General features: G+C 45.0%; 1 protein-coding gene across 1 annotated transcript; it reads left to right on the top strand.

The window, feature by feature from the left end:
• Nucleotides 1–299: 299 nt before the first annotated feature.
• Nucleotides 300–11,658, top strand: heg1 (heart development protein with EGF-like domains 1). The gene is made up of 15 exons (XM_030112361.1): nt 300–743; nt 5,685–5,789; nt 6,177–7,089; nt 7,207–7,691; nt 7,799–7,912; nt 8,023–8,145; nt 8,230–8,333; nt 8,433–8,488; nt 8,796–8,956; nt 9,280–9,414; nt 9,613–9,655; nt 9,746–9,783; nt 9,877–9,964; nt 10,193–10,370; nt 10,499–11,658. The coding sequence occupies exons 1-15, from the start codon at nt 455–457 to the stop codon at nt 10,640–10,642; spliced, it is 2,976 nt and encodes a 991-aa protein (XP_029968221.1). The 5' UTR covers nt 300–454; the 3' UTR covers nt 10,643–11,658.
• Nucleotides 11,659–12,801: the final 1,143 nt, after the last annotated feature.

The raw sequence follows: 12,801 nt of genomic DNA, 5'->3' as shown, positions 1-12,801 counted from the left end.
ACCAGATACTTGAAAAAAAAATCACGTTTAATTTAATAAAAACAAAAGTATACAGCCAAAAGTTTTCACTTCTTTAAAACTTTTTTTTGGAACTAAAACTCGTTAATAATCAAGTCAGAAGCTGCTGCTGCAGTAACGTAGTAACGTAACTGCGTTACTTTACGGCACTCTTCCGGCACCTGCTGTGTGTGTGTGTGTGTGTGTGTGTGTGTGTGTGTGTGTTTGTGTGTGTGTGGAGGTGGAGCCCGGGCTCCTCCGCCGTGATAACAGGCTGCCGCCCCGGCTCTGTTATCTTCCGTTCCCCGCCGCCTGAGCCGCGCGGATCTCCTCTGGACCTCCACCGGGATTTATCCATTTCCTCCCCCCGCTCCCTACACACAAACCCCCCCCCCAGTAGCCGCGGCGGCCCCTCCCATGGTGTCCCCGGGAGTCTCCCCGGCACTCACTCGACTTCATGGAAGCCTTCTGCCGCCGCTTCGGGCCGTTGAGAATCATGGAAACGTGGTTTTGGTCCGCGGCGGTCCTCCTGCTGGCCCTGCCGGGGCCCCTCGGAGCGGGGACCCCCGGTAACAGCACCGGCAGCTCCTCCGCCGGCACCACGGAGGGATTTTATGATTCACCGTCCACGGGCGAGCTCGGAAACTTGGAGAACAATTCAACTTCTTCCTCCGGCGAGAGTCTGTCTCCATCCCAGAGGAGCACGCTGCTCTCCGCCTCTGCGGACGCGCGAGCTGCGAACCCGGGTAAGACCCGGTCTGAGAGGCCCGCTGCCTTCTGGAGCCGGCTCGGTCACATGAAGAGAAAGTTTTTTTTATTCCTGAAAGAAAGTACTAGAAAAGTTTCTGTTTCAGGATGACAGAAAACTGGTTTGTAGGAGCGAATTTAGTGCGTCTGTTCTGGTGGATGTTGAATGAAACCAATGATGGATTGTTTATTTATTGACTGCTGTTCTTGATGAATAACTTGATTTGCAGCTTTGATTCGCCTTCATGATTCAAATGAAACCACTTCCATTTGTCTGATTGCTTACACAGAGCACTGAGAACCTTTAGAACAAGCCCCATCTCTGAAAACTCATTTCAGTACAGGAGTTTAGGGTTGTATTCAAGACCATCTAAGACCGAATCAAGACCAAGACCAGAGAGTATCCTAAAACAAAACCAAGACTTTAATTTAATCTGCCCAGATATGAACCAGGATCAGGACCAAGATTTTAATGGGCTGAGATCAGGTCAAGACTTTGAAAATGTGGTTTCAAAACTGGCCTCCAGACAAAGAGTTCTTTTAAGTGCCACAAGACATGACCAAAATACACATTTCTTACCATTTCCAACTTTGATTTAGCTCAAAGAAACCGTTTACATACAATTTATTATCTTTTCAAAACCCGAACAAGCTTTAATCTACCAGCTAAAATAAGAGAAATTCCAGCATCATAACATTTTCAGTGATGCCTGCTTGTGCAAAGCAGTAAAGTGTCTAATAGTTTAAACCTCTTCTCACAGTATGACTGTGATGGTGATGCTACTTCACAAGCAGTCTGCAGGGTTTGACCATATCCACTACTTTTAGTGAAACACAGAAATCCCAATGACATACACGAGCAACAGTAGAAGAAAAAAGTATATTCTATCATTTATCTTCAAGTCATCCTGCGGTCTGGACTGGTTTTAGTTTTGCCCCTCTATCCCATCAGTTTAAAATGAAAGAAGAAGCACATTTTTCCATAAAGAAATGGACAGCCAATTCAGATACGGAAGTAGTGGCTTTCTGCTGGTGATAGAAACCAAAAGAGGAACAAAATCAACATGTTGTAGACTTGAGGGTAAAAAGGCCTATGTTGATCAATCAGCATATCGTGGGTTAAAGTTCTTCTAGCAGTCTAAATTAAGAAGTGGTTCAAGGTTTCCTGATCCAGCCTGAATATAAACAGAGTTCTAACAGTAGGATCTGAAACTGGGCTCTGACCTGATCATCGAAAGCGTTGCTATCAGAGGGTCAGTTTGCCAAAAAGCGACTCTACCACAAGGCTTTTTGGGGATTATGTCTACTAATTTAACAACAGGAACTAACTGTGTTTCAATGAACTTCATGCAATCGCAGTAATTACAGAGTAATTGCAACTGAGGCAAAGTCAGATGTGATTAAAATGAGCTTCCTCCTCTCATCACTGGCGGAAGCCAAAAGTTCTTTTTGTTTTTTGATAATTTGCTCACAGGCAGCCAAACGTTGAGGCCGCATGTGGTCAACAGGCAGCCGGTTGCTCATGTCTGAATTCATCAGACTCACAATCAGCTCGGATCTACTTCAGCTTAAGAAGTGCTCATGTTGCACGTTTCTGGAGTTCTAATCACCAAACCAGGGTCAGCGTACATCTGACTTAAAATCTGAATGAATCCCAAATGTATATAGCTTTTTTTTTGTGAGGTTAAACTCATTCATCAAACTGGTTCCCACTCATTTTGCTCCTCTGAGAACATTGTTTGCCCAGTCGGCAGTAATTGCTTACAGACATGCACGTTAAGCCTCTGTAATGTTCCGGACTTGTCTTCATCTTCACTTTGACTTGACTGGATGCAACACTTGTTTCCTGTTGAAGATCAGGTGCCTCTGTTGACACTGGCAGTCTTTATTCACAGATTATTCTTTGATGTGTTGATCTGATGCATGCAAATCGACACAGTTTCATTTCCTTTATTATTAAGCTGTACACCAGTGATAAAGGATGTAGTAAAGATAGATTTTCATGGTTTTTATCTCTCAAAGTCAAGGTGTTGCTTGTCCTTCATCATCAAAGCTGGAGAACAGACAACTTTTATTTTCATTCCTTACCTCTGATAAATCAAAGAAAATTGAATGTCAGCTCTGCTACTACAAGATATTTAAGAGATAGTTGAACCAGCTGATGAGTTTTCTCCATCAGTCAAAAAGGATGGAACATATTTATTTTGTGTTGTGTTTCAGAGCAGATATGCTGATTTATTTAATTTGTGTGGCTTTCTAAAGGCTGTTTCACAAAATAATAGAATTTTCTCCCTTTTTATTGTGAAGCTTTAGTCACATTGCTACAGTAATCTCCACATCAGACTGAATTTCACCATATTTGTTGGTTTTTGAGGTTGTCTTGAGGCTCAAACTTGCACTATTTTATTAATATATAACAGCAGATATATGAACATCAAACAGTTTGGATGACTTAGTGGCCAGTGTTTATTTCGACGCAGGCTCCTTATGTGCTGAAACTTGCTGATATCATATGAAAATGTATTTTTGTCTTTATGATTTACACACTGGAGGTGCTACATCTCAGTCATTTCCACATGCACCCTCCTGGATTCACACATCCACACAATCATTGTGGGAGTCGCCTCGGCAGAGCTTCACAGCAGCATTGACTTCACACCGAGTGCTGCACAGATGCTGCAGCGGAAAAGATAAGACTGAAATGACTGACTTCTCTCAGCCTGAGTTCACTCTGAGTTACTTCGCCCGAACGTTCAGCTCCAAGGTGGTGACGAAGATCTAATACAATCTTTTTGACCTGCTCATTAAGAATCTGGCAGTTTATTAGCAAATTGTAAAGTGGGCTTAATATGCTGCTAAATGCCTAAATATGTGAGCAGCAGCCTTTCAGAAGTGTAACAGATGTCAGAAGACGACACTGACAACTGTGTTAACAGCTGAGAGATAAACAGCAGCAGATCCGGGAGTGTCCGTCTCTGGCTGCCAACTCCACGTTCCAGTCTGAGTTTGCTGCCCAGACGGCATCCAGTGAACCAAAATGAAATTACGAAAGAGGAGAATAAAGTGAGGTGGCCCACTTTTCTCCAGCGACTCTTTAGCGGGCTGATGGGCGGCTCTGCAGTGGTGCCTCCGTTAGCTGGCCGCCGCCGGTGGCTCTGGCATTCATCCTCAGGAGTGCTGTTGTTTCACTGCTGGAGTCCAGCCAGAAGAAATGCTGTCAGATAGCAAGGCCCAGGCGAAGGACAGGAGGAAAGAATCCCTGCAGATAAGAGAAGGACCTCACACACACTCGATGCCCTGCTGACTTGGAGGACCTGTGCAGTCTGTGTGATGCTCACCCGAAAGCTGCTGTCTCTAAGTGAATGAATGAATGGATGTGTACTAGCAGTGAAATCAATATGATCACAGTATGATTCAGATAAAGTTAGTGTTCACAAGTTTGCTGGACACGCAAGGCAAAGTCTTTAACCCAGATGTGTTTACTATATGATATACTGAAATTTTTGCTCAACAGTATTTTCATTATATTTTCCTTTGACCAAAACAAAAGACTGATTTGATGTCCATCCCTTGTGAAAAATGGGAATTGTGGGAAGTCTAATTTAAAAATGACAGCAAATAGGCAGAATTAGGCTCGAGTGAAATTATGAAAAATTATCATGTTTGGTGCTGTTCAAACACGTTTTCATTGTCACTGGATGTTCTTGCCAGGGAATCTTTGCTGCGTATCAAATGAAAAAAATACGAAATGCCAAATGTGAATCTGTAGCTATAGTCTCGAGTCCAAAACAACATTCTTTTGTTGGCACTTCACTTCTTGTCATTTTTGTGGGACTGAACAGTTGACAAAAAGACTGCGAAAACCAAACCACACACACACACACAAACAGGTCCATTTGGACAGTGTTCTGCTGGTGCCCGGTGCTCACTCAGCTTTAGGAAGGAAATGGCTGAATCCCGGCAGAGACAGTCACCACCATATTTAGGACTTAAAGCCATTGTTAGAGTAGACGAGCTGGCTGCCAGTTGTTCTCCACCCAAAGTCAAAAAAAAAAAAAAAAAAAAACAATCTGTCAGCTTCTTGTCAGTTTGTAAAGTCTGAGAGTCACACAGAGTTGGTAGAGCACCCTCTAGTGGCCTCAGCTTAGCCATAGATAAATAATAAAAAACTGTATGAGGCAATTAACAGTTAGTTCAGTGCTCAAACAGCAAGAGCCCGACAACAAGCAAAGCATGTAATGTACGCTGGACAGCGGTAGTAACAAAACACTGCCGTCGCAAAAAAAGAAATGCTAAGATGGATAGATGTGTTTTCATATGTATGATTTGCCTCACAACAAGGAGGTTCTGGGTTCATGCTGGCTGGGGCCTTTCTGTGTGGAGTTTGCATGTTCTCCCCATGTGTGTTGGTTCCCTCAGGGTACTCCAGCTTCCTCCTATCGTCCAAAATTAAAAGTCAGGCTAATCAGTGACCCTTAATTGCCCCCAGCGGTGAATATGAGTGTGTTGTCCGTCCTTGTGTTGGCCCTGCGATGGACTGGTGAACTGTCCATCAGCCAGAAGTAGCTGGGTTTGGCTGCATCACCCTGCAACCCTAAAAAGAATAACTGACTCAGAAAATGAATGAATATTTTAAACTTTAATTCTCTTTGCTGCATAACATTGTTACAGTCCACATGAATATTATCAAATCAAGAGATCAATGTACTTTTTGAGATCTATGTCAAAATGAACTTCTTTGTTTAAATGATGGAACAGGAACGATTCAGTTCAGTTTTATTTCTGCAGTTCCAAATATAGCGCAGTCAATTCAAGGCATTTTAACAGAGAAGTTTGTTGTGTTTGGGCCTTTTTATTCAGAGTGATTATTTTATGCGTCAGTCTGTTTGAGCTCTTAAATTGATTCAAAGTATTGAGCAGTGTTGTTTCTGTATTTACAGGCACTCAGTGGACACAAACCTTCACAGAAACAAACCACAGGCCCCTCGAGGAAATCCGTTCGTCCACTGAGTCTCTCACCTCCATCCTCGCTACCACCACTGAGAGCAGCGGCAGCATCAGCAGCGGCAGCAGTTCCATCAGCAGCAGTGGAAGCACCAGATTTAGCAGTTCCAGTAGCAGCAGTAGCAGCGGGAGCTACAGCAGCATCAGCAGCAGCAGCAGCAGCAGCAGTGTTGGCAGTTCCAGTAGCAGCATTAGCAGCAGCAGCATTAACAGCAGGAGCAGCAGCAGCGTTAGCAGTTCCAGCAGCAGCAGTAGCAGCGGGAGCTACAGCAGCATCAGCAGCAGCAGCAGCAGCAGCAGTGTTGGCAGTTCCAGTAGCAGCATTAGCAGCAGCAGCATTAACAGCAGGAGCAGCAGCAGCGTTAGCAGTTCCAGCAGCAGCAGTAGCAGCGGGAGCTACAGCAGCAGCAGCAGCAGCGTTGGCAGTTCCAGCAGCAGCAGCAGGGGCCGCTGGGAGGACTCCACTAACACAGACCAGATGCCAGCCGTCTCCCATGCTGTGTCTTGGGAGGCCAGGTCCTGGATGTTTACAGGCGAGGCCCGCATGCTTGGAGACGGCCCGGTCTCCACCCTCAGACTGCAGGACGCCTCGGCTCTGTCGTCGCAGATGACCGCCCTCACCGACAGCACCTACACCACCACCATCAGCCGGGCCGGGGAGAGGACCCTGCTGTCCGTCACCTCCTCCTCCAGCAACAGCACCTCCTCTGCCTTCACAGAAGACTCCGAGTCCCATCAGCCTCCCTCCACCGGGGGTGTCCCGCCAAGGCCCGCAGAGACTGAGGAGTACACCCGCAGCGCCCCGTCCACAAGGACCGACGAAGGGGAAACAACAAACCAAGACAGGACCAGCTCATTCAGCAGGATCTTCACAGAGAGTGAGAGTCCAGTCTGGCCCAGAGAAACCCAGAGTCTAACCGAAGGGCCTAACGCCACCCGGCAGCAGCACACAGCGGCGTCAGAGGAGTCTGCTGACTCCACACCGCCTCTCCGGCTGACGGAGCCCAGCACCGACCAGGCTGAGCTCTCCGTTTCCTCCTCCACTCCTCCCTTCACCCCATCTATGGGCGGAGCCGTCAACGTCTCAGGGACAGACCAGGGGTCCATCTCCAGCGTTCAGGCCTCCACGGAGTCCTCCACCGGACCCCACAGCTCCAGCACGCAGGACGGCACCGAGGCGCTGTTTCCCAACGCCAGAGAGGACGACGTGGGCCTGGCTCTGACTGCAGGCCCCTCTACCGTCAGCAGCAGCACCTCGGAAACAGAGGATGCCGTTACAGAAAGGCCAGCGCTGGTTACTGACGCTTTTCTGTCAACCAGCCCTGTTACTGTTACAGAAAGGTACGTTTTATTGTTTAGAAAAAAAAAAAAAAAATGTATTCTTCTTTAAATGGAAACATGGAAAAAATGTGTGTATATCGAGTGAAACCTTTGACATATTAAGTTTCCCTTTGCCAGATCTCACATGACTGAGGAAGACACCTTCAAAGCAGCTGTCTTCACCACCACAGCAGCCACCACCACCGGCACCAGCCTTCCTCTGCTTCCAACCTCATCCTCAGCTTTGAGCTCCACCTCCAGCAGCTCCACTGCCGTATCTTCAACCGAACCCACCGTCCCATACGCCGCTCGCTCCACTCCGGGCTCTGTCCCGACAGTGCAGACCTCCACGGCGCCGCCGGCTCTCCCCACGTCACCCAGCCAAACGCAGGGGCCGTCCGCCGGGATGGCCACGCCCACAAACGCCACCACTCTGCGGGCCGAGACAAGCACGGGAACCAGGAGGCTCACCACCACTCAGAGCCGGTACGTCACGACCACCTCCACCCAGAGCACAACGCGAGTGGCGGACGTGCAGCACACACCCAGGGCGCAGCCTCCTACGGAGCTGACGACAACGCCGTCCACAGACGTCCAACTCCCCAAGCTACCTCCATCACCCAGTGAGTCGTCCTCAAGCTCCAAAACAATGTGAAACTTGTGTTTTTGAGAATCAGTAGTTTTTTTTTTCCTACATTTAAACACGCATTCTCCCCTTCCTGAACTCCAGGGAACCCCTGTGTGTCGAACCCCTGTGTGAACGGAGGGATGTGTGTGAGCTATAAACGACATCAGTTCACATGTCACTGCCAGCAGGCGTGGACAGGACCCACCTGCAGCCAAGGTGAGCTTCTATTCTCTTCATCCTGAGTGTGACTCCAGTCTTCGCTACGTTGGAGCTGTTGCCTTCGTGGTCGATTAAGTGCTGACCGCCTGCGCATGCTGTGTGTTCAGATGTGGATGAGTGTGAGCAGGATCCCTGCCCCATGGGCTCCAGATGTGTGAATACACGAGGATCCTTCAGCTGTGAATGTCCGCTGGGTTACGATCTTGAGGATGGACGCACGTGCACCAGAGGTATTACAGCTTTGCATACAAGATATTGGATATTGCTTTTTGACCCGGATTCACTGATGATGTTGACTCTTTGTCGTCCCAAAGCAAAGACATTCCTGGGAACTTTCAGCGTGAACAGACTCCCACATGACCACAGTGTCTTCAAGACCGCCGCCATGCATGAGATCCACAGAGAGATCGTTCAGCTGGTGAGACACGAGTTCATCCCGCCGCATCCTCCCTGCTCATTTATGAGAGAATCTCAAAAATTGATGTGCATTATATCTGTCTGCCTGCTTTTCCTGCAGCTCAACATGTCGTTGTCGGTCCTCCGAGGTTACAGCCGCTCAACACTGAGCAACAAGTACGTTCTCTAAGCTATTCAAAGTGTATAGATTTTTTTGAATATAGTTATAAAAGATGTTGTAACTTTATTTATTCACCTTTCACGAACTTAAAACTTAATATTTTGGTGTTAAATGTGAGATTGTGTTTCTAGTTTGCAGCAAATTTCCACAAATCCACAAATCTTCTATCTTTTCATTTTTAAGGAGGCTGAAATTTACATGAACATTATTTCTGCTAGGTTGTGAATGTGTGCAGACTTCTGCTGTGTTGTATAGACTACAATAGCAGTGCTGTCTGCTGACCTCTGACCCTCCTCCCCACAGAGAGGAGAACGGAGTTCATATCTTGGCAGTCAACATGTTTACCATCTCCACCGATGTGACGACCGCTGAGGTCTTCAACAGCATCCAGATGTCTCTGGGAAACTGCAGCTCCTCTCTGACCCACTGCCGGATGGTGCTGCACCACCAGCTCACCTACCACAGTGAGTGCAGAGGGTAATCACTGCCTGCAGTCGTTTTGGGTTGTTTGATTTTGTCCACATATTGTGCAGCCGATAAGGAGAAAAGTGACGATGAAGTAATGCAGGATACTTCTTTAACCACCAGAGGGCACCGTCGATCCACAAATTATTCTCTTCTCAGTCTGTAGAATGATGTTTTCTCTGAAATAGTGATACCACTTAATTTAAAGTCTTTAAAATCTCATGATCAGATAAAACAAATGGCATGTTACAGAAATAGTAGTAAATAATGTGTTTTTTCTTTGTAACGCTGATTAAATGTTATATTTCATGTCATTTTCCAGTGGAGAGTCTCTGCGTGGCTCAGAAGACTCAGTGTGACACCGAGCGCTCCGCCTGCAGTGACAGCAGTGGCACGGCATACTGCCAGTGTCTTCCAGGATACTACAAGCACAATCCCGACGATTTGTCTTGCTTAGGTGAGCTCATTTCGAGCCAGGATTTTATTTTTGTTGAGCCTTAAAAAAAAAACAAAAAAACAGGCCCTCTCACCTGTGTGAGATTTGCTTTGTTTGGGAGTCAACATAAAATAAATGCCTGAAATGAAAAACTGCTGTAAACAGTGCTTGCCTTTGAATATGAAACAATGTCATTACTAAACACACCTATTGTTTCAGAATGTGGAGATGGTTACAAGCTGCAAAATGGCACATGTGTCCCGTAAGATTCACTTCCTTTGTCTTCCTTTGTAAGTCGCGTCACTGCAGTTTTACTGAAATGTTGAAATCTGATTCTTTATCCGCTTTACAGATGCACGTTTGGATTTGGAGGCTTCAACTGTGGAAACTGTAAGTGTCAGATATAAACTATGAAATGCAATGCTTTTAAAATGTGTTCTTTTGTAAAGAAAGTCTGTTTTATGTTCTTATTTGACTTTACAGTTTACAAGCTGATAGCAGTGGTGGTGTCGCCTGCAGGCGGCGGCCTGCTCCTCATCCTCATCATCGCTCTCATCGTCACATGCTGCAAGTAAGACAGCTTTCACTGCTTTCTAGATAGTAATGCAATGAAAAGTTGTTGTTTAGTTGAAGTCACACAATAGTAAGATTGCATATCAGTTTTTCTCTCTGCTCATCTGACATCTGCGAATGTCTCTTTCCAGAATAATTACAGTAAAAATGATTCATTGAAACTTTTGATGTTGAACCTTGATTAACTGATTTCATAAATGAGTAACTGAAATGTTTGATCTTTCAGGCGAGACAAAAATGACATTAATAAGATCATCTTCAAGAGTGGAGATCTGCAGATGTCCCCGTATGCAGACTTCCCGAAAAGTAACCGGATTTCTATGGAGTGGGGACGGGAGACCATCGAGATGCAGGAAAACGGCAGCACAAAAAACCTGCTCCAGATGACAGATATTTACTACTCAGTAAGACCACGTCTCACTCTTCCTCTCTGTTTCTCTTATTAAAACCATGTTTCTGTGTACATGGATCCTGCCAAATTCTGTTGCTGTACTGAAGGAGCTAATCGTTTTTCCTGTGGTGTTCCTCCCAGCCCGCTTTACGAAACGCCGACCTGGAGAGAAACGGCCTGTACCCGTTCACAGGCCTGCCGGGCTCTCGCCACTCGTGCATCTACCCCGCCCAGTGGAACCCGTCTTTCATCAGCGACGATTCCAGGAGGCGAGACTACTTCTGAGAGCCTCATCTTACACACACACATACACACATGGCCAGTTGTGTTCAGAGCTGTTGGTGCGTTTGTGTGTGTGGCCACATCGTATGGAAGTACGTTTTTTTTTTTGCAAGTAAAATATGTTCCCATGTTGCCATTTCAGAGTTTTTTGCATGTTTGAGCTCATTTACTTCCACTCATGTGTGCTTTACAGTGCTGCTGTCACGCCGGCGTGTTTTTTCCAGCTACTGATTCTCATTTGCTTCGGCCTATGCGTTGGAAATCCGTCACATACTCCGTCATATCTCTCTCCCGCGTTGTCAGATTTACGTTCTGACAGACTGGTAACGCGGTGCGGATTTGTTTGGAAAGATTTGCACGGCTTTAATGCACAGCGGCGTTCTCATCATGCTCATGAGCGATATGGAAAAACACAACACACTGCACTGAAACAGGATGTGCAGCGACATGGAAACACACTGATGCTGTAGTTCACTGGGTGTTGAAATTAGACGAGTGTGTATATGTGTGTGTGTTTGCCAATGCTGTGATTTGGAAATATTCAGTTTCTTCTATACTCAGATTAAAGAAGTGATGAAACATTAATGTAAAAAAAAAACAAAACATATACACACACTGAAGGATGCACAACAGAAACTGAGGAATGACTTTCTTATTTCAACTTTATTTATTCAAAGTATGTCTGCCTTGGTGTCATGTAGCGTCTCACACATACACACTGATCGACTTTTTACGATAAACCTGTGGCTTTAAGTGTGTGTGCACCTCAGTTTGTGTGAGGCACTAAGTGTATTTTGTAAGTATTTTCATTTGTGGAGTGTGAGTGCTTGTGTGAAGGATGAGCATTTGTATACCAGGAACTGTTGATGAATATTTGAATGTAAAGATGTATTATAATTAGCTATTTCTGTCATGGACTGATATTTTTTTTGTGTGTTTTATTCTTATTCTCTATTTTAATGGTCTGATTCTGGCGTTTTAGTCAGATGTGTTTATTTAAATAAAAGTATTGCACAGTACCGTATATTCGATTCTTTTCATTGGCACTGCCTGTCTAATTTTAGTGTTGAGTTGTCGGCCCTATGTGGGTCAGTAAGGACTGATTCTGCCATTAAATTCTACTGAAGTCTAATCAGTTACAGTGGCTTGCATAAGATTTCATACCGCTTCAACATTTTCACATTTCAACCACACATGTAAATCTATTTCATTAAGATTTTATGTGACACACCAACATAACATGCTGCATAATTGTGAAGTGGGAAAACAAAAAATATGCATGGCTGTAATATTTTATTTCCAGTTTAACCAAGTCACCCCATTAGGAACTACAGTCCACCTGTCTAATCTAATCTCAGTATAAATACAGCGGTTCTATGAAGAACTAAGATGTCCCTTGAAGAACATTTGTGGTTCTAATACAAAAGGGTCATTGTATTTGGAGGAAGATACGAGTTAGAGAAGCCAGTAACTAAACTAGTGATTATTTAAGGTGACTAATGCATCCCTGGTTCTGTGGATTCAATCAAATGTCAAGGAAATTTAAATCATTTACTGCCTAGTACGCTGACTAAGGCTTCCTCGTCTTTTAAAAAAGTATTCTAATAACTTTTTCCACCCCACGCTTCCCTCTCCTCCATCCTTCTATTGTTGCATTATTCCACATACACACTTATGTTACTTTTACATTTCTAAAAAAAAATAGAATTATGACCGATTCAGAGCGTCTCTAAAACAGTTGATCTGGTGTGCATTAGTTACTGTCCATCAAAGATTTGACAATGGAAAGACCAGTAAACACCAGTGAAGGTCAGCCTGTGAATGTCAGTGTGACAACAGTAGCTCAAATTACTGCAGACACTTCTTCAGTGTATTAAATGAAAAAACAAAAACCACTCATTTACACAAAGAGAAGGATCCTCCATTTGGATATCCTTCATTCGTGAAAAGTGAAAAGTTTTCCATGTGCTCTGGTTTCCGATCGAAAGCCATTGTCTTGGCAACATACATGAAGTTCACCACTACATTTGAGTACTTTGACAACCCATTGCATGCTGTAGTTAACCCTCAGTCTGAGTTACCCTGATCATAGGATGAATTCATTGGTATCGTTTGATTGGCTGAAGAGGCGAATAAAATGTGTTACTTTTTGGTAGAATAAA

Source organism: Salarias fasciatus, chromosome 16 (assembly GCF_902148845.1).
Source record: "Salarias fasciatus chromosome 16, fSalaFa1.1, whole genome shotgun sequence".
NCBI lineage: Eukaryota > Metazoa > Chordata > Actinopteri > Blenniiformes > Blenniidae > Salarias > Salarias fasciatus.
The sequence above is the reverse complement of the archived record's forward strand: the minus strand, read 5'-3'. Positions and strand labels throughout refer to the sequence as shown.

Coding starts and splice junctions, on each gene's coding strand:
- heg1 (XM_030112361.1), top strand. CDS start 455: ATGGAAGCCTTCTGCCGCCGCTTCGGGCCGTTGAGAATCATGGAAACG. Junction 7,090..7,206: donor CCTGTTACTGTTACAGAAAG/GTACGTTTTATT, acceptor TCCCTTTGCCAG/ATCTCACATGACTGAGGAAG. Junction 9,965..10,192: donor CTCATCGTCACATGCTGCAA/GTAAGACAGCTT, acceptor TTGATCTTTCAG/GCGAGACAAAAATGACATTA.